This window comes from Mobula hypostoma, chromosome 1 (assembly GCF_963921235.1).
Source record: "Mobula hypostoma chromosome 1, sMobHyp1.1, whole genome shotgun sequence".
Classification (NCBI taxonomy): domain Eukaryota; kingdom Metazoa; phylum Chordata; class Chondrichthyes; order Myliobatiformes; family Myliobatidae; genus Mobula; species Mobula hypostoma.
Genome location: NC_086097.1, coordinates 151532318 through 151553468, shown reverse-complemented (window position 1 = coordinate 151553468; position 21151 = coordinate 151532318). Strand labels below are relative to the sequence as shown.

The 21151-nt window shown below is 37.8% G+C and overlaps 1 protein-coding gene across 2 annotated transcripts in view; it reads right to left on the bottom strand.

The window, feature by feature from the left end:
* LOC134351722 (KH domain-containing, RNA-binding, signal transduction-associated protein 3-like) overlaps positions 1 to 21151 on the bottom strand; it is a 226406-nt gene that overhangs the window by 12881 nt on the left and 192374 nt on the right. The window contains exons 10-11 of one of the 2 annotated variants that reach the window (XR_010019243.1): positions 2845 to 3013; positions 1365 to 1426 (exon numbers count right to left, since the gene is read on the bottom strand). Coding sequence is in view for 1 of the 2 variants with exons in the window: in XM_063058289.1 (XP_062914359.1) it covers positions 2913 to 3013 (101 nt within the window). In the remaining variant the exon portion in view is untranslated. Of the gene's footprint in view, positions 1 to 1364; positions 1427 to 2310; positions 3014 to 21151 lie in introns of those variants that run through there. The other variant, XM_063058289.1, reaches the window with a different exon arrangement.

Genomic DNA, 21151 nt, shown 5'->3' with positions numbered 1-21151 from the left:
ATTTAATAGAAAATGGTGAAGAAAGTCATACAACTCTATGTTTTCAATGCAGCTGACGTACATGAATCCCAGAGGCAATACACTTCAAAATGGCATTTGGATATATTAATGCTCTTCCAAAGTAAATATTGGAAGAGAAGGGAATAAGGATTAAAAAAAAATGGTCTGTAATAATAAAATGGACAACTTTTAGCAAGCAAATTTATAAAACGGTTAACACTAAATTGGAAGGTACAACCAGCACATGAAAGCGCCAAAGGGGAAAAATTTTCATATATTATCATCATCACATACTAAAGTATTTGCAAAAAAGGGGACTGGTCACCCTGGGGCACCAGTTGAGTCCCCTACTTTCTTTATATTCACATAAACAAGCAAACAAATGAGATTTTAAAATTAAGAGTTTGAAAAATCAAGACTACTTCAGTACTGAAGTGGAATATTAATCCAGTTAATACTCAAGTCCTGAAACCTTCTGATATGGCACTATTAAAACCCAGCTACAAACTTTCACTTATTTCAGGTGCATCGTGAACAACATTGCTATGTAGTTCATTTTTTTTTTAAGATGATAATGGAAATAATCTGAATAATACCAATCATACAAGATACAGTAGGATGAAGTCCTTACTCAGGGAAGTATGATACACAGACATGAATTACTGTTGACTTTATCCCCTTTCTAACTTCTGCAGGGATAAGCCTTAAAATACAACAAACATCAGCTAATATGACATTTATAAATTGCGGACCAAGTCTTTGAAAACTGATCAGTGCAAGAGAGTAGCTTGACTATCTTCCCATTTATTGGTGCATTACCATAGATTTCCATGAAGAGTGAAATCTGTAACTAAAGCACCTGGTGGAGGTATTAATATATCTCTAATATTCAGTAAGTAGACACTTAAAGAGAAACTATTCCTTCATATTATGAACAATATGTTAGAATAATGAATATTTTGTGCTAGTTTAATTGCAACTAAGAATGACATTACAATTATCCTCAATATTCAATTGATTTCTGTTGGAAGATGTATTCTTGTTTGTCATTTGGTAGTGATGTGATTGAAATCATCTCAATTGTCCCTATCCCAGTAAAATGTGTTGAAATTCTATGGAATCGCAGGATGAGTTTTAGTTGTGGCGGTTGCAGTTACTGTCAGATTTTAAAATGAAAGGCTCTTTCCATGGAGATGCAAGTTACCTCATATTTATGCCACTGCATGCTTGTACAAATGTTTGAGTTTTCAAGAACAATGGGGAAAATTTTATTATGGAGTACTGGACAAGGTCATGAGTAGTACTGAAGAGGGAACTGCTAACTACGCAAGAATTCAAAAAATAAAACTATTATAAACACCTACCATAATGTCCAATTCGAGGACCATTTTAATTCCCATTTGGTCAGGAATGTGAGAAAAAGATCCTGTAAGTGGAGGGAAAAAATGTGAAACACAAAATATATTACAACATCAATTACAACCAGAATGAAATTATTTCAAAAAATAGTCAAGCCTTATAAAAATAAATACATGCACTGCTACAAAAAAAAACATTGTTTAGAGTGAATTTATTCTGATTCAAAACAAAATCAAACATTAAGCAGTTGAGGCTAACTATGACAATTATAGACAAAGGTTATGTGGTTTTTACACTTTGTTTAACAGGATAGAATTTAAGAGATCAGCTACTGCTTAGTTTGCAGTTATAAAGTTTAGTCTCTACACAATTACAAGATCGATTTATAATTGTTAGGAGTTTAGAAGTACTTGAACCTTTTCTATAGTTTTTTTTTACTCTAATAACTTTACAACCTTGCTTTCTTTTAGCGTTTACTGGTTTTAAATGTTAAAGGTAAATTAAGTGATATTAAAATCTACTTGATTCATTTACCTTTGGAACTGAAGACCTTTTAAGGGTTACACATCCACTGCCTCTGACGAATGGCACATTAGTCAAGTCTGTTTGCCTCTAAAAAGCTTTAATTGCTTCCAGCGGAGGATTCATTTAGGTAATTCTCATAAAAATTCCAAAGTGCACTAGTGAAAAAATGCTTAGACAAGATGAAATGCTGATCACATTCTTCATATAAATTCATTATTCAGTAGTGTATTTGCAAAGGGCAACAATATGGACTTTTTTGTGTTTTAAGACATCACTCAGGTATATTTCTGTATAGACCTCTCAAGACAAACTTTTTTTAAAGAAGATTTTATAAATACATAAGTATGCTTTCCCTGTTTAAAAGATTTTTGTGGATTTATTATTTGGTGTTATAAGAAAATATATCAATGTTACTGATATGTCACACACAGCAAAGTTTGTTTTTTTTTCTCTCAAAACTTTATTTGTATCAAGCAAGAATAGTCAATGTCTTTGATCTTAACACTACAGAATATCTGGAGACTTCAGATACAAAAGAATACAACTTTACTTGGCATTTGGAGTTTACTGTTGTTTAAGTAAAAGTTTACAAGGGATAGCGCTCTAACACAAGCTTAAACTTAAATTCAAACCAAACTTAAACTAAGTTTTAACAATAACTAAAAGCAAAATGGAAAAAACATTGCTATCAACTGAATCTTGCTTTACATTTTAAGTGATCTACATTATCAAACCTAGTTTGGTAATAGATTTTTTAAAGACTAGTTAAACTTAAAAACGTTAGTCCTGTTTACTTGTTTCCAACAAAGCACGTAACAAGATCAAAGATTTCCCACCCACCTCCTTCCCAAAGTCAAATAATTCCTCCATCCAAAGGACTTCATACAAGAATTCAGAACTGATTAAACAGATCTGTTATATTTAGGAAAAAAAGAACTTTTATATAAAATAACCAATTACTTTTAACAGCGTACATCACTGCAGAAACAGCTAACTGATGATTGTATTTCACAGAGTAGATGGTGAAATCAGTATCTTGGTGCATAGGGATGCTCTCTGTATGCTCCTTTAGGTGCTCTTGTTGGAGGAGCTTTCATCCGAGAGTTGGAATTCGTCCACTCTTCCTGACCTATTAGAAATGTTACACACATACAAAATAAAAATCTACATTAGAGCAGCCAAACCCAGAATAATAAGAGTTCACATTATAAAATTTAAAACCATACTCTTCTATCAGAAACTGTATTGTATATCAGATATTTTAATTGGCTTTCAAAAGTGGCATCATAACCAAAATTAATTTTTAAAATTTTCTAATGATTCTACAAAATCTGGTATAATTTCCAGATTTTAAATGGACTCTTTCACCATAAGAGTTAAATTATTGAGAATTGTTATTTAATATGAAAAGTGGAATGGTAAGCAACTCCTAGGTTAAAGTTACAATGCACTGTTTATTAAATTTGCTGTCACAATACCTCAGCCTGATGGAAGTTTGTGAACTATCATGTATATGGTTAAATGTTTCATAATCATTGAAACTTTCATCAAAGACAAAGATCATTTGGCCCATCAAGTCCATGTGAAGCAAATGGAGCTATTTGGGTTGCTCCCAATCCTCAGCTCAGTTCATTGCTTTGTACTCTTCAAATGTTTTCAGGTACATACTTAAATGTAATGATCGATTCTGCCTCCACTATCCTTTCAGGCAGCAAGTTCCAGATTGTCAGTACACTTAAGCTGAAAAAGTATCTTTCAATTCCATTCCCATCCCTTTACCAATTAAATAAGACATTTTTTGTCAGTAATCCTTTTGTGAAGAGAAACAAGCCCTTCCTGTTTACTTAGCCTAAACCTCAATAAACCTTCCTGCAGTTCCAAGGAAGAAAACTTCACTCTCATTAATTATAAAGCTCCATCTATAGCAAAATCTGAAAGTTTCCTCAGCATCTTCTCTAGTGTGATCACATATTTCTCACAGGTGATCAGACAGTAACCAATGATTTTTTAAGGTCTATTAAGTGTTTTAAACAATTCCAGTACTATTTCTCTGCTCCTATGCTCTATGCCTGGGCTAATTTAGGCAAACCTTTTTAATTTTCTTATCTCAGTATCTTGCTACTTTCAAGGATCTCTGAACATGCACTCCTAGTTCCTTCTGCTTCCCTATACTCCTGCCATTTATCATTCTTTCATCTGTTTGTCCTCCCCCAGAAATATTACCTCACAGTTCTCTGCATTAAATTCCATTTATCATTTTTATGCCCAGTTAAAGTTACTTCAGTGCAGTCTAAAACCTCCCACCCAATAACTGCTGCCTGACCTGCTGAGCTCCCCCAGCAGATGGTAATAAGCAAACTTCTCAACCACAGTTTTACAATTCATGTGTAGATAGCATGATTAGCACAAGAACCAGTTAATAGTTAACCATGCATCATAAAGGCTGGCTATTCTGAAGAAATCGATAGCCTTAAAGAGTGAAATTCAAATTCAGCAAGTTAGACTTTCTGGCTTAAGCATTAGTTTATGGCTTAAGACAGGTGATCACCTTTAATTTAGTGTGCTATTAATTTGAAGATCATAAACCAAAATAAAAAGGTTTTAGAATCCACATTCTTTAAATATATAATTTATTTTATATTTCATTTAAGTAGTTCATTATACTGGAATGTTGCTAATTTGCTAACTTCAACAATAAATCCTTTTGCCAGATCTTAAGATGAGAACAACAAAGATCTATCACTTTAAGCAAATAACAATGAAATAATATTCTCTCAGCACACCACCTAATAGTAAAACGTAAGCCATGATTTCAAGAAACTACAGTGATATTGAAGAATTACAGTTTGGACTAAATTGCAAAGTGCAGAGAATTTCATGTCAATAATTTTTAAACAATATCTTTGTAATGTAAAATATAGAGTCTCATGAACAAATTACTTTGTAAAATATTGTACAAATTTGTTTTTCCCTAGGTTAGGAACTTAGTTTAATTAATTTGAGTTAAAACTTAATATTTGATTAAAACTACTATTTTTTTGGCAGAAACCAAAACCTCTATTTCTTCAGGAACTGTGAAAACATCTGAAGGTTAGATTGATCAGACTGAAGAACATTTTCTGCATTAAGTAGAAGTTCCGGAAAAGTTTTACAGATACACAGTTACACTGAACGTATCACCATTCAAATAATTTCTCCACAAGCCATCAAAACTTAGTATTTACCATCACTCCATAATTAAGTTCTTCTCTAAATGGTTATGTAGCATGAGGGAAAAAATGCAATTGCTAAATTCAGTATCTTCAGCTTCATGTTCCATATTTTGACCATGATGGGAATCTGTTTATACTATAAAAAGTGGTATCTAAGAACAGAGTTCAGTTCAGTAAAATTGGCAGCTAGGCAATAGAAGGCTGAAAATATTGAATGCTTCCCTACTCACTGTAGAATGAGACTTCAACTTCTAAAGAATTTCAAGGATCTGCCAACAATTATCACTTTATGTAAAATCTGAGAGCAAGGCTCTGAAAAATCATATTACAACTTATATAAAGTCAAATTCCTAGGACAAACTTTGGACAGGTATATTTATAATTAAAAAGGAACATATAAGGAAAACCGCACCAGAATTAAACTTGCCAGAACAGCAAGTTATAGACCTCTTTAAATAAACTAACATTATTTTTCTGGCTATATTCTCACCAACCAACTCCAAGAGTGAAAGCCCAGAGATGGTTACACACTCAAAAACTACATTTCCACAAACTTTATCCCATTACAGAAAATAGACAAGCATTGGAATGCACGTAAGCACATGCTAATGATTGTACTCATTGTACAAAACTGAACATGCCTTTGCTTTTCCCAAAGTCAAATATCAATATAACTTCTCACTGTCTTGGGAAAGTATGAGAAACAGAAATAGAAGGAGGTTACTGGAAACAATTTTACCATTTAATAATTTCATTCTGACATGGCAAGCCTCAATATCATTTTGCTGATTGACCTTCATTATCCTAAATTCACCTATAATGCAAAACTCTTAAAAGTAAAAAAAAAATCTGTATTCACAGCTCTCTGAGGTAGATAATTCCAAAGATTCATAATCTTTTGAGAAAATATTCCACAACTTTAAATTTAACCTTTGTGTTGTAATGTAATGTATTATAGTTTTAGATGCTCCCATCAAGGAAAACATTCCAACGGCAAATACTCTGTCAAGTGCTCTCAAAATTAGAATAATTTTCAGTTAAATTATGTCAATCTGCAAATTCAACAGGACACTTTATGTTTTGAGTTATCTTCATGCCCCTAAAAATATTTCTGTGTCGGGGCACATAACGATAAAGTTTTATGTGCAGCACTCCTTTTGGAGTATTATAATGGAACTTGGACTTATAATGGAATTTGGATTGTAGTAGTTTGCAGCACTAGTTGTAAAATTTCCCCAAAATAACATCTTAAGCACATTACATTGATCTGGAACAGCAGACAAACACATAACTTGCTAAAATCCTTCAGCCACCACCAACTTCCCACCACTGATTCCTCATGACCCAACTTATCCCCATCTACAGTGTGATGTTCACATTCATGTTATTTCTTTCCAGTGCATACATGATCCTAACCCTAATCCAGTTCCATCTCCTCCAACACTATGATGCCAGTGATAAGTTTCCAGTACCTATTCACTGTTTCTGCTGCCAATCCTTCCAATCCCCACTTTCAGAAACTCTCAACCAGGTTGCAACTGATCTCCTGAAGCTAGGCTTAGGAGTAGAATTCCATTAGGCACATTTGGAAATGACTAATGCTGTTTTTATATCTGAGACTTCAGTGGGAACCTAGAGCTAGTAGGATACTAAACATAATTGCCCTTGTTCTCTTATGCCTTTTAGAGTGTGTGTAAAATATTTTACCATGATTCAATAATAAGTGCACATTATTTTCTACCAAACCCCAAAGACTAATAGGCCAAATTAACTCACACCATTCCTCATAAAACAATTCCTTCATCCCAAGAAACAATCTTGCAAACATCCTTTGCATCACTCCAAGTAAAGACTTCTCTTGTGTAACAATCCCAAGAGTTTTTACTACCCTAATCAATTTACTTTGTGTGTCTTTGTTATAAGCCATGCAAAATATCCATTTAACAGGCTGCCCTCAACAACTCCCCTTTTTACCACCTCAAAGTCAATTTAAACATACTTAAGTTAGACATATTCTTAATAAATTTGTACTACCTTGATTAATCTGCTCCCCTCTAAGTGATTATATATGCTTCACAATGCATCTAATAACTTGCCCAATATGACTGCCACACTGATTAGCTTGTGTTTACTTGGTCAGTTCCTTTCACCATTTGTACTGTACAAACTATTACCACTCCTTTGAGAGAGTGTTTATTGACCAGATTTCAATTTATTAAAGCAGTATGGTAAATATTGGGGCAAATGATTAGTATGAGCACTGCAGTACAGAATGTTTTCATTCTTCAATAGCTTGAAAACTTTCCTATTACCACACTGCTGCTGCTAGTGGTAAAGGTTTGGAGTTATTTGCTGTCATTCAGGTGAGGGAAAGGATTGTTCTGAAGATGTGCTAAGGTGTTTTGGGGTCTCAGAATTAAGATGCTGGGATCAGTACAGTGCCAGCAAGAGCCTAAAAGATGAAAGGGAAGTAGGGACAGTCCGATAAGGATTTCAATCCACTGCTATGCTAGGAAGTCTAGATTGTTGTGAATGTCTAATGATGACTATTCTTGAGATAATATGATTTGAGTCTCCTGACAAAGTTGTAGAAGTGGAACTGCACAGGATATTACAATATTTATTATGGTATAATAAAATTTTAATTACATGATTCTTCTCTTGATGTTTTTGTCCATGAAATTGTTCTCAACTGTATAACTCTTACAAGTTTCCTCAGTAAATAATATAGCAGAGAGAACTAAGGAAAACAGCAGTGACCAGTGCAACCTCATTTACGTCTGATTCCTAGTTTCCAATAATACGAAGAGCTGTACGATCTTGATTCAATTCCACAGACTCTCCCACAGACATTAATTTCAAGCTACTGTTAAAATTTCATGAATCTAACTTAAGTATTATTTATGGATCTGTCTCTCTAATGCAGGACTAGTACCAACTCTATTAAAATGTTAACATTTGCACAATGGAGTAAGATTGGGTCTCACATCCATGATTTAACATTAACCCCACCAGCTGAATTTCTCCTACTTAAAATGGAGATCAAATTCCATCCCTCCCACTCCCTATAAGATATATCCAATGTTTAGGTACCAAAGTCTCAAGAACTCAGGCAGTTTTAACCAAAACATATGACATGTCCGCAGTAAATAGCACAACACCCATTTTAATTTTCATCACGTTAATTTGATATAGTTACTTGCCCTATTAAACAAATTACTTTTAAAACTGTGTTAAACAAATGTTCCCTTATGTGGGATGCCGCATGCTGCACATCTTTGTCATATGGACAAGTCAGTATTCAAAGTAAAATCAGGATATGAAATAGAAAGAAAAGCTTAGCTGAAGATAGGCTGGGTTGATAACTCTTTTGATCTGTTTATTGCTCGACTTAAGGATCCATTTTACATCCTTTACCACTCCACTTGCTCTGTATTAAGAACACCTATATAATTTCTATACTGATAGCAAAATTACAAATTCAAACTTTACACTAAAGATTGCAGACTGATGTCAAATTTGACGAAATGGGTCTAACTTACTGGGCAGCAGCTTCCTCCCATTCTTCCTTCTATCAAGTTAACAATCTAGAGCATTTCTTTTGAGGTAAGTTTATGAATAGAACCATTCCCATAGGGAGCTCCCCTTTAGACCTTAATAAAGTTGTTAGATGTTTGTTCTGCATGTTCTTTACCCTGTTGGTCCTCAGATATGAACTACTGCAAACTTTTCTCCTGCTGAGGTAGCCTGGTCCTACTAATCTGCTGCCAGAATGTGGATTATCAGTTGTGAAGAAGGAGCACAAATGAAATGTTGACATCAAAATAAGGCAAGAACCACATTTTTCATTGAACTAGTTATTATTCCAAAAGAGCTAAACCTATATTCTGTTTCAACTGTCTTTCATATGAGCTTCCATTACTGCCTCTAGGAACTTCCACTAAAACTGCATAGCTATGGCACTGTTTCTCTCATAAGAAGATGACTTCAGTTTTCATATTTCCTAAGGTAGACTGCAGTGATGCTAAACAAGATGACGTCAACAGAGCTCTTCAAAATGTGAGTCACTTGCTGAAAGTTATTATTTATCTTCTAATACCTTTTTGAGATCCTTTTATTCCCCACCCCCCCCAATAGTTGGAAGCTTTATCTGTTGTACTCAGAAGAGCGTAAAGAGAATCTCACCCTCCAGTGAGATTTCTCCTGGATTGTCCCCAGGCCCATACTGATGGTACTCATTCTCAATTTACCATGTGTAGATCCTGCTGCCTTATTAACTAATTTAATCAGAGTGACAATCCAAGTCAACTCGGAGCCTGGAAAGTTTGCAGTGACAATAAAATACATCTCCAGGATATAGTGCTCTTCCAAGACTGCTTCATCAATAGTCCAGTTATTGAAAATGACCTATTAGAAAAAGAAAACTCATTAGTTAGAAAGGTTAAAAAAACAGCTAAAGATAATAAATTAAGAATGTAGTCTGCTGCATTTTTACTTAAGTAACTGTAAATATCCTGCGCGGTCAAGTTATCATCCTTTGATTCCAAAGGCTCACTGTTTCTCATCCCATCCTGCTATGCCCGGGTAAGTGCTATAATGTTGAGTATTCATTTCTTCCATCCCTGTTCCTCTGTAATGCTACTTGTGCTCTGACTGACATATGCTTTGTGTTCCCCTACAAAAGGTTGGGGTGGGGGAAAGGTTCTGGAGGAAGAAAAGAAAATTTTCGTAAAGGTTAAAAGAAATATGTAGGCATGTAATATAATCAATAGGTATTAAAAAAGGACAAAATGAAAATAGGGAAGTGTTACAATATAAAGCCACAGACGTAAGATGGAGATGTTGACAGTGTGCACGAGATAGGATACAAGAGAAACATGCTGAGAAGTCAGTGTGCCTGAACTAACAATGCTTGATGCAATGCTTCCTTATCATTACATTACTGAAATTTATGACATCAATGCCCACTTTGCCATCATATCTGTACTGGCTAAAGAAGGCCTACCCAACCTAATCCCAGTCTTCCTGCTGGTTCTCGGTGGCTTTATCACCTTAGGTTCACTTCCAAATACTTTGTAGACAAAATGAGGAATCTTGTCTCTACAACAGACTTACAGGCAACAAATGTAATGCTCGCTTCACTTGTTACAAGGAAAAAAAATTTTCTACAGATGATTTCAAATCAGTAAAACCACTGATTACTAACTCTCTACAAGAATGGCTGTCCAGGCCCTGACAATTTAATATAGCTCAATTAAATTCTTAGTTTCATTTGTTCTAAACGTTTTCTTATATCTAATATTCACTATCCCCAAATGAATCCTTGTAAATTACCTCTAAGCCCGAACAATTTTCCTAAGATGATGAATGTAACTGAGCACAGTTGTCGAAGCAATGGTCTAACTATTGCTAGCTAGTGCTTATTAAAAATAGGTTGACTGAGCTAGGGCTATTGTCTTTGGAGCAAAGGAGGATGAGAGTCCACTTGATAGATGTGCACAAGATGACAAGCAGCATAGATATCAGCTTCACAGCAGCTTTGTAGTGAAATGTATTCAGTGTTCATAATGAGATCGCCTCTACATAGGAGAAACTAAATTCAGATTATACTACTCCTTTGCCATTCATCATTCATTCAGTCTGCAAAGTAAATTCTGAGATTCTCGTGCATGCCACTTCTGTTCTGGCTTCTCCTTTCTGTCTTCTGCATTACTCCATGGATGTTCAGTATAACTTGTGGATCAGCATCTCATCCTCTGATTTGGCATGTTACAACCGTTGAAACTTATTATTAACCTCAGTATTTTCTGGCGAAACCCATTCTCATTACACACACATTCACACAGATGTGATTGAAACTGGCAATTCAATTTACGTTGAACATTATAATTTTGCTCCAGTTGCCAGTTTTTAAAATAACATGATTTTGTCAATTTTATGCTATATCCCAATTCTACCCAACCTCCCTCTCTGTAACTTAATACATGCTTTCCCACTTTTCTAGTTTTTATTAAGGTAATTCTGCTTCTCTCCCCACTTCCAACATTCTCTTTTTAATTGCTGTTTCACACAGTTCCACTCTTATTCTGTTTTTCAGTAATAAAGAAAAATATTTTGTCAGAACTCTGCATCACCTTTACCCAGCATTTGAGTATCATGAAGAATCTGAATGTGCAGCATAGCGTTCCTTTTTTGAGTATCCCCTTGCATGTTTGACCTGCTCACAAACCCAACCACCAAAGCACAATAACATATATCCCAAACTGAGTATTATTTGCCACTTTACTACTTAACTGACCAGCTCAATATCTGCCTACAGTCCATATGATTTACTGTACAGGGATTTCTTTTCTCATCACATATCATAGATCATCCACAACCTTTTCAAATCAAACTTTCTACATATGTCTCGATATCTAATATATTACACAAAAGGAAAGGCACCTTCAAGAACTTAATGCAAACAGCTGTCTAGTTAAATAACACCCAATCTTTGCTCTTTGCTTCTTATCAGAGTCAGTTTGAATCCAACTCACCACTTTCCCTTTTGAACAGACTATCATGCTTCTCTAGTTTAAAAAATTGTTCCAAATTTCTTCAAATGTACTACCATTAGCTACCTTCTTGAGAAAAATTCCGACCCTAACAGACAGGAATTTCCGAATCTATGCTCACTGTCTTTGATTAAGCTGTCCAGTTCTCAATGGTAATCTATATGATCCCTCAGCGTTTTATGACTTAAATAGAGAATAGGCTGTACTTTGCACAAACCAATTCCTCTTTAAATATGGGTCAACATTAACAGCTTATCAGCCACCATTTCTAGTGGGGGAAATAAGTTTATATGTTGAATGTAATAGAGGGAAGGAATTATTGCGCACTCTGGGAGAGTATGACAACAATGCGCTTGGATGGTGTTGGGACAACTGCAATAAGTACTCACCCTCATTGCTTTTGTGAAGTCAATTAAACTCCATGGCCTAGTATTCCAGTTGTCCAGACCCACTAATGACGACCTTGGGATCCTCTTGTGGCTGCTGGAGACCAGGATCTCATCCTTTCCTTGTCTTGACTATTTCTACCAGAACTCCAAGATGGAACACAAAAATGGGGAATTCCTGGAACTCATTTGTGTTGCCATAAATATTCAGTGTAGTTCAGTGTAGTATTCATGCAAAAATGAAAGCAAGGTTTGCAATTTTGCTTTAATGGGGCATTCCGCTTTTCATAAGCATTCAAAGGTCTGCCAGAAACTATCCAACTTCAGTCATCCTCTAGACTCTCAAATGTACAGAAAGGAAGCCTGTTAATTTTGTGGGAATGAAGTATAGGCTACAGATACATCCATACCTCATCATGTAATACCAGCCCATCTGTCCCAATATATTTAGCAAAAGTGAACATAACATGTAGAATATGAGGTTAACAACCTAGGCCAAGAAATTGGATTAGTAATAAAACATATGCTTTTGTAAGTGCACAAAGTGTGCATGCTTTTAAGTATTAGCATTTATTACCTGCTTGAAGTCCTGCTCAATGAGGAAACTGGACTGGGCATTTCCCTCACAATTCATCCTTCCATGGGTGTGATTTATCCATCATTCACATGCGATATCATTAATATGCATGCTGCATATTTCTGACACACTTATAGAAAATGCACTAAGAGATCATGACCTACAACCTTATTCACAGCAGAACAAGGACTAAGCTGAATAGTTTCAGGAACCATACAGGAGAGCTCCTGGTGAAACATTTGCTGTATATACACAGATGAACTTACATTGATGTTTCCTGATCGTTTCATTGCTGTTACAACTCAAACGTAACGGCACAGGAAAAGCACATTCTATTTATATTTGTAGGTAGAATAAAATTACAATAGTGATTTCTCAGATCAAAGCTGGGCCAGTTTGCAGGTAATTCTTGCTGGCCCTTAAATTTGGCATTTTGGTAAACACAGTACTAATTTAGTGCACTAGAAATAGATTAAATTCTAATTCTAATTAATTAAAATTTTCAAAATGACATTATGTTCTTTTTACTCTTGAACTGAGGTTAAACATTAATATCTCTTTATTACATTATAGATCAGACTGCAATTATGGAAAGAAGTAATTAATATTTTTGGTTAAAGATCCTTTATCACAGCTTTTCATGAGGATCTTAAAGTAAAATTTCAGGTTGATGATCCAGATAAAGGCTTTAATACAGAATCACTGACCCGAAATGCTAACTTTTCTCTTTCCAAAGATTTTGGCTGACTTGTTGAGTGTTTCCACTATTTTTTATTTTTGTTCTAAATACACTGCATCTAAAGTTCTTTGATTTTCTTCCATTGCAAAGCTGGTTTTTAATATAGAAACAAATAAAGACAGCATTAAAATATTAATTGAAGGAAATCAATCCTTTATGTATGCTTTACTGTTGTCCAAATATAACTAAATTAGGAAAATCCACACTATATTATGCACACTTTATTTTCCTCAATCTGTTCCCTCTAAACTATAATGGTCAGCCCTTATTCTCAGTTCCTTATTCTCATTCTTCAAGCCTCTACATTCAGCAGATCATTTCCTGGAAATGCAGTTATTTAAACTTTGATGATACCAAAAATTTATTTTATTTCTCAGCATTCCAAAAATTTTTCTTTTCCATCAACCCTAATAACAATGCTCAGGCCACTTCCCTTAGAAGCACAAAAGATGCAACAGCAGCCCTTTCAAAATCCTTCCATTCCACCTTCAAGGACACCAAATGTTGGTTGGAACATGCAACTTAGTCATAGATCAATGCAACACGGATATAGCCCTTTCTGCTTAACAAGTCCATACTGCCCATGTGCCCACCTTGCCAACTCTTCTCAAATTGTTGATTGTATTCTCCATTCAGAATATGATCTCCTACATATAATTCTATATACAAGCATGACTCAGATAATCAGCTACCTGTCATTTTTAATCATAAACACAAGAAATTCTGCAGATGCTGGAAATCCAGAGTAACAAAATACTAGAGGAAGTCAACAGGTTAGGCAGCATGTATGGAAAGGAATAAACAGCCACCGGTTCTGGCTGCGATCCTACATCAGGACTAATAAGGGGAGGGGAAGAAACCAGAATACGAAGATGCTAGTGGTGGGAGGAAGGGAATAAGTACAAGTAAGAAGGTGATAGGTGAAGCCTGGTGGGTAGAGCAGCGGGGGGAAACAGTGAAAAGCTGGGAGGTGATAGGCAGGTGAGAAGAAGAGGTAAGAGGAGAGTCAGTGTGGGTGATGAAAGAAGAGGGAAGGAGATGGGAAAAAAAAATCAGAATTTAGAAAAACAAATCAATGTTCATGTCATCAGGTCTGAGTTTACTCAGATGAAATATGAGGTATTGCTCCTCCAACCTGAAATAGCCTCATGGTGGCAATAGAGGAGGCCATGGACTGACATGTTGTAATGGGAATAGGGATTGGAATTAAAATGGCTGGTCACAGAGAAATCCTGCTTGTTGCCGATGGATCACCTGGTTTCACCTATCACCTTCTAGCTTGTACTCCTTCCCTTCCCCCCCATCTTCTTACTCTGGCTTTTCTCCCTTCTTTTCCAGTGCTGATATGTGTTCTTGGCCCAATATGTTGACTGTTTCCTCCTTTCCATAGATGCTGCCTGACTTGCTGAGTTCCTTGAGCATTTTGTATTTGTCATTTTAAGTCTTCATTTTACTCTCATACTGATTTCTCCAAGTTTAGCCATTTATATTATTTTAACTAAATTCAATTTTCAATCAGGCCTCATGTTCTTCAGCCGAAGACCTTATTGACCATATTCCCATGCTACTATGTAAAGCAAATGAAGAGATTCCTTAGGGTGCTGACTAGAATTATTAGAGGATTGGAGGATGGCAAATGTTCTATTGTTGAGAAAGGTAACAGGGAAATCCTGGATATTATAGACCAGTAAGTCTTATGACAGTGGTGGGCAAATTAATGAAGAGGGTTCTTAGGGTCAGGATTTATGAGCACTTGGAGAAGCATAAACTTATTAGGAATAATGAGCATGGCTTTATAAGGGGCAGGCTGTGCCTCACGAGTCTGATTGAGTTTTTTAAAGTGGTAACAAAACAAATTAAGGTAGGGCAGTGGATGTAGTATATATATTTAGTAAGGTGTTTGACAACGTTCCTCAAGTTAGGCATATCTGAAAAATTCATGAAGCATGCCACAGTCCCGAGGAGACACCAGATTGTTTGGTGGGAGAGAGTTAAGCATGAGTCAGTCAGTACATTTTGCACGTCACAGATCCAAAGAGACATTGGATTGCATGTAATTAAGCAATTGGCAAGAAGCAGTTAAAAAAAAAGGTTAGGTTTAAGCAGAGAGGCCATTGTTTGAGTGGGCCAATGTTGGAGTGGGGAGTTGAGGCTTTGCTTTATTGAGGCTCTGATGAGGAGAGGCTAGGCTGTAGGTAGATTTTTTTTCATTATTTCTTTATTTGTTATCACACATTTAAAGCACTGAGGATAGAGACAGGATACTGGAATGCACCTCTTGCGGAATGTGGGAAGGTAGGGAGACCTCCAGTGCCTCTGATAACTACACTTGCAAGTGTATCCAACTGCAGCTTCTGGCAGACTGTGTTAAGAAGTTGGTGCCAGAACTGGATGAACTCTGGATCATTTGGGATGCTGAAGGGTTGATAGATAGGACATACTGGGAGGTAGTTACAGCAAAAGTGCAGGACACAAGTAACTGGGTGACCATTAGGAGGGAGAAAGGGGATATGCAGCCAGTGCAGAGTATCCCTATGGCTCTTCCCCTCAACAATAGGTATAACACCTTGGATACTGGTAAAGGGGAGGTGGGGAGTTGACAGGGTCTCTGGCACTGACCCTGGCTCTGTGGTTCAGAAGGGAAGGGGATAGAAGAGGCAACTTGTAGTGTTAGGGGGTTCATTGGTTAGGGAAACAGGAAAGGGAACCTGTCAATGAGAACAAGATCCCCAGGTGGTTTGTTGCCTTCCAGGTGGCAGGATGAGGAAAACCTCGGATTGAATTCACACCATTCTAAAGTGGGGGAGGAGGGAGTAAGGTCATAGTCCACATCGGGACCAATGGCATGGGTAGGAGGGGTGACAAGGTTCTGCAAAGTGAATTCAGAGAGTTAGATGCTAAGTTTAACAACAGCATCTCCAGGATTGTGATTTCGGGACTGCTACGTGTGCCATGTGCTAATGAGGCCAGAAATAGGAAGATCATAGTTTAACAACATACATCAAAGTTGCTGGTGAATGCAGCAGACCAAGCAGCATCTATAGGAAGAGGCGCAGTCGACGTTTCAGGCCGAGACCCTTCATCAGGACTAACTGAAGGAAGAGTGAGTAAGGGATTTGAAAGCTGGAGGGGGAGGGGGAGATGCAAAATGATAGGAGAAGACAGGAGGGGGAGGGATAGAGCCGAGAGCTGGACAGGTGATAGGCAAAAGGGGATACGAGAGGATCATGGGACAGGAGGTCCGGGAAGAAAGACGGGGGGGGGGTGACCCAGAGGATGGGCAAGAGGTATATTCAGAGGGACAGAGGGAGAAAAAGGAGAGTGAGAGAAAGAATGTGTGCATAAAAATGAGTAACAGCTGGGGTACGAGGGGGAGGTGGGGCCTAGCGGAAGTTAGAGAAGTCAATGTTCATGCCATCAGGTTGGAGGCTACCCAGACGGAATATAAGGTGTTGTTCCTCCAACCTGAGTGTGGCTTCATCTTTACAGTAGAGGAGGCCGTGGATAGACATGTCAGAATGGGAATGGGATGTGGAATTAAAATGTGTGGCCACTGGGAGATCCTGCTTTCTCTGGCGGACAGAGCGTAGATGTTCAGCAAAGCGGTCTCCCAGTCTGCGTCGGGTCTCACCAATATATAAAAGGCCACATCGGGAGCACCGGACGCAGTATATCACCCCAGTCGACTCACAGGTGAAGTGATGCCTCACCTGGAAGGACTGTTTGGGGCCCTGAATGGTGGTAAGGGAGGAAGTGTAAGGGCATGTGTAGCACTTGTTCCGCTTACACGGATAAGTGCCAGGAGGGAGATCAGTGGGGAGGGATGGGGGGGACGAATGGACAAGGGAGTTATGCAGGGAGCGATCCCTGCGGAATGCAGAGAGAGGGGGGGAGGGAAAGATGTGCTTAGTGGTGGGATCCCGTTGGAGGTGGCGGAAGTTACGGAGAATAATATGTTGGACCCGGAGGCTGGTGGGGTGGTAGGTGAGGACCAGGGGAACCCTATTCCTAGTGGGGTGGTGGGAGGATGGAGTGAGAGCAGATGTACGTGAAATGGAGGAGATGCGTTTAAGAGCAGAGTTGATAGTGGAGGAAGGGAAGCCCCTTTCTTTAAAAAATGAAGACATCTCCCTCGTCCTAGAATGAAAAGCCTCATCCTGAGAGTAGATGCGGCGGAGACGGAGGAATTGCGAGAAGGGGATGGCGTTTTTGCAAGAGACAGGGTGAGAAGTGGAATAGTCCAGATAGCTGTGAGAGTCAGTAGGCTTATAGTAGACATCAGTGGATAAGCTGTCTCCAGAGACAGAGACAGAAAGATCTAGAAAGGGGAGGGAGGTGTCGGAAATGGACCAGGTAAACTTGAGGGCAGGGTGAAAGTTGGAGGCAAAGTTAATAAAGTCAACGAGTTCTGCATGCGTGCAGGAAGCAGCGCCAATGCAGTCGTCGATATAGCGAAGGAAAAGTGGGGGACAGACACGTGGCCAAGGAGTTGGTGCAGGAGGGAGGGCTTCAGATTTTTGGATCATTGGGTTCTCTTCTAGGGAAGGTGGGAGTTATACAAAAGGGACAGTTTGCACCTGAACTGGAGGCGGGGTAATATCCTAGCAGGAAGGTGTGCTAATGCTGCTGGGGGTGGAAGGGGTGTTAAAACTGGAGAGGATGGGAACCAGAGCTCCAGAAAAGATAATGTCGAGTGGTTGAGAAGAATGATGCTGTTAAGCCTACATACAAAGTAAGGAATCGAAAGGTTGAGCATGATGGGACTTGTATTCTGAGCTGTGTATATTTCATTACAAGGAGTATTGTAAGAATGGTGAATGAGCTAAGGGCATAGATCAGAACATGGAATTATGACATTGTAGCCATTAATGGCATTTTGCTGCAGGGAGGACAGAACAAATACCTCAATGTTTGGGGGGAGGGGGTTCGGTTGCTTTAGACATGATAGAGCAGGAGGAATTAAAGGGGGAAGGAGTGGCATTATTAGATAAAGGAAAAAGCCACCACAGGGCTCACTTAGGATAGACTGGACAGCTCATCTAGTGAGACTTTAGAAATGAGGAATAAGAAAAGTATGACCACGTTAATGGGATTATATTATAGACCACCCAACAGTCCGCAGGATTTAGAGAATATATGTAGAAAGGTCGCAGACTGTTGTAAGAAACCATGTGATAGTAGGTGATTTTAACTTCCCACATATTGACTGGGACTTCCAAACTGCAAAAGGGCTGGATGGGAAAAGGTTTATTAAATGTGTTCAGGTAAGCTTTGTTAATCGGTAAGTACAAGTCCCAACTACAGAGAGTGCAATACTGGATCTCCTATTAGAGAATGAGAAAGGCAGGTGACAGAAGTTTTGGAGAAAGGCCAATTTTGACAGTTTCAGAAAGGATCTGGCAAGTGTGGATTAGGACAGGTTGTTTTCTAGCAAAGGTGTACTTGGTAAATGGGAGGCTTTCAAAAGTGAAATTTTGAAAGTGCAGAGTTTGTATGTGTGTCTGATTACAGAAGATGATGAGGAGGAGTTGGCTGACTTGAAGCAAATTAGGGTGAACAAATCCCCAGGGCCTGACAAGGTGTTCACTTGGACCATAAGGGAGGTTAGTGCCGAAATTGCAAGGGCCCTAGCAAAACTATTTAAAACATCCTTAGCCGCGGGTGAGATGCCAGAGGATAGCTAATGTTGTTCCGATGTTTAAGAAAGGCTCTAAGTCTAACATCAGTAGTGGGAAAGCTATTAGAAGGTATTCTAAGGGACCAGATATAGAAATATTTGGATGGACAGGAACTGATTATGGTTAAACAACATGCCTTTCTGCATGGTAAGCAATGTTCCCTCTACTGTGAGTGTGAGTGAGTGTGCACACATCTTTTGCACAAATGAATTTAAACTGTGAACAAAAGGTTGTCACCCTCTAACTCAATGGCATGTTAAGTATATTTCATGATCATACATAATCACAAATCGTTTTCCAGTTTCCAATGCACATAGTGTTGTCAACATGGAGTTTGCGATGATTTGTCTGTGGATTTTAGAACTGGCTTATTGAAGAAATTATTCAGTGCACACACTGGTCATTACAAATTAGAGGGAACATTGGTGATAATTTGTGTCTCGAATATTCTGGTTTAAGATAATCTATTATTTTATTAATACAGTTATGCTGTTGGGTATTTTACTTTCTGCAGATTTTCTCAAAGTGCAATAAGTATTCCTTTAATTACATTATATAATCAAGTATTTCATTTTTATTTAAAATAAAATTTGATTAAGTTAGGTTTGTTGCATTAGCCAAATAGATTTGTCTTGTTAACATTTTTTCCAAGTGCACAGGAAAAGAATGGGGGAGTCATTTTCTAGAGACAGCGAGGGATTGCAGGAGAAAGGAGAATGGAAACATACAATGAACATCAAATAGGAACGGAGTGAAATGCTCACAGACCTCATATGGAAGGACAGATACTGATGTTGGGAAATCCTCATGCAGACAATAGTTAGCATATGGCATTGAAGAAAGTTTGTTGCCTTTTTCCTTGAAAGTTGCATGAATATTTGTTTCCTGAGACAGATTCTTCAATGCAAACCCATTTTGGTATCATGAGTAAACTAAGTGAAGCAAGCTGGCTTGATTATGCAACAATGAGCTCCAAGATTATGTGCATGATATAGATTAATATTTATATATATGGGTGGGCACTTTCTTTATTTTGTGTTGTATAGTACTTTGTTTGTTATAGTTTAAAATATTTAGTCAATACAATTTCAATTTAAGATTATACTGGCGAGAGTTAAATTATTGTTTCCTATTGAACAGTAAATTTACATGGGTGTGTCAGTGTTTCTACAGTAATTGCCTCCGTTTTGCCTTAGAATGAACCATCAAACTTTTATGTGTGTGCTTACCTAAATATTTACTCTAGACACATTATTACCCATGTGTTGTCGAGTTATGTTGCTGTTCACTTGTATTCACAGTAATAGTTAACTCATTAGCCTACACTGAGAGGAATATATGCCTAACCAATCTTAAGAGTTTTTTCAAACAAATTACCAGGAAAGTTGAAAGACAGTGGATATTGTCTACATGGACTTTAGCAAGGCCTTTGACAAGGTCCCACATGGGAGGTTAATCAAGAAGATTCAGTTGCTTAGCATTCAAGTTGGTAGTAAATTCCATTAGACATTGGTTTTGCGGAGAGGCCAGTGAGTGGCTGCATCTCTGACTAGAGGCCTGTGACTAGTGGTGTGCTGCGAGGATCGGTGCTGGATCTGTTGCTGTTTGTCATCTATTTCGATGTTCTAGATGATAATGTGGTAACCTGGATCAGCAAATTTGTGGATGACACCAAGATTGGGGCTGTAGTGGAGAGCAAGGAAGACGATCAAAGCTTGCAGCTGATGAAATGGACTGAAAGATGGCAGATAGAAGTTAATACAGACAAGTGTGAGGTGCTCCACTTTGGGAGGACAACCAAGGTAGGTCTCACATGGTGAAGAGTGTGGTACAATAGAGACCTGGGAATACAAATCCATAATTTCTTGAAAGAGGTGTCATAGGTAAACAGGATCGTAAAGAAAGCTTTGGCACACGGGCCTTGTTGAAATTGTATAAGACGTTGGTGAGGCCTAAAAGGGTGTTGTGTCTGGTTTTGGTCACATACCCACAGGAAAAACGTAAGATAGAAAGAGTACAGTGAAAAATCACAAGAATGCTGCTGGGACCTCAGCAAAAGTTGAGTAGGTTAGGACTTTATTCCTTAGCATGTAGAAAATTGAGGGATGATTTGATACAGGT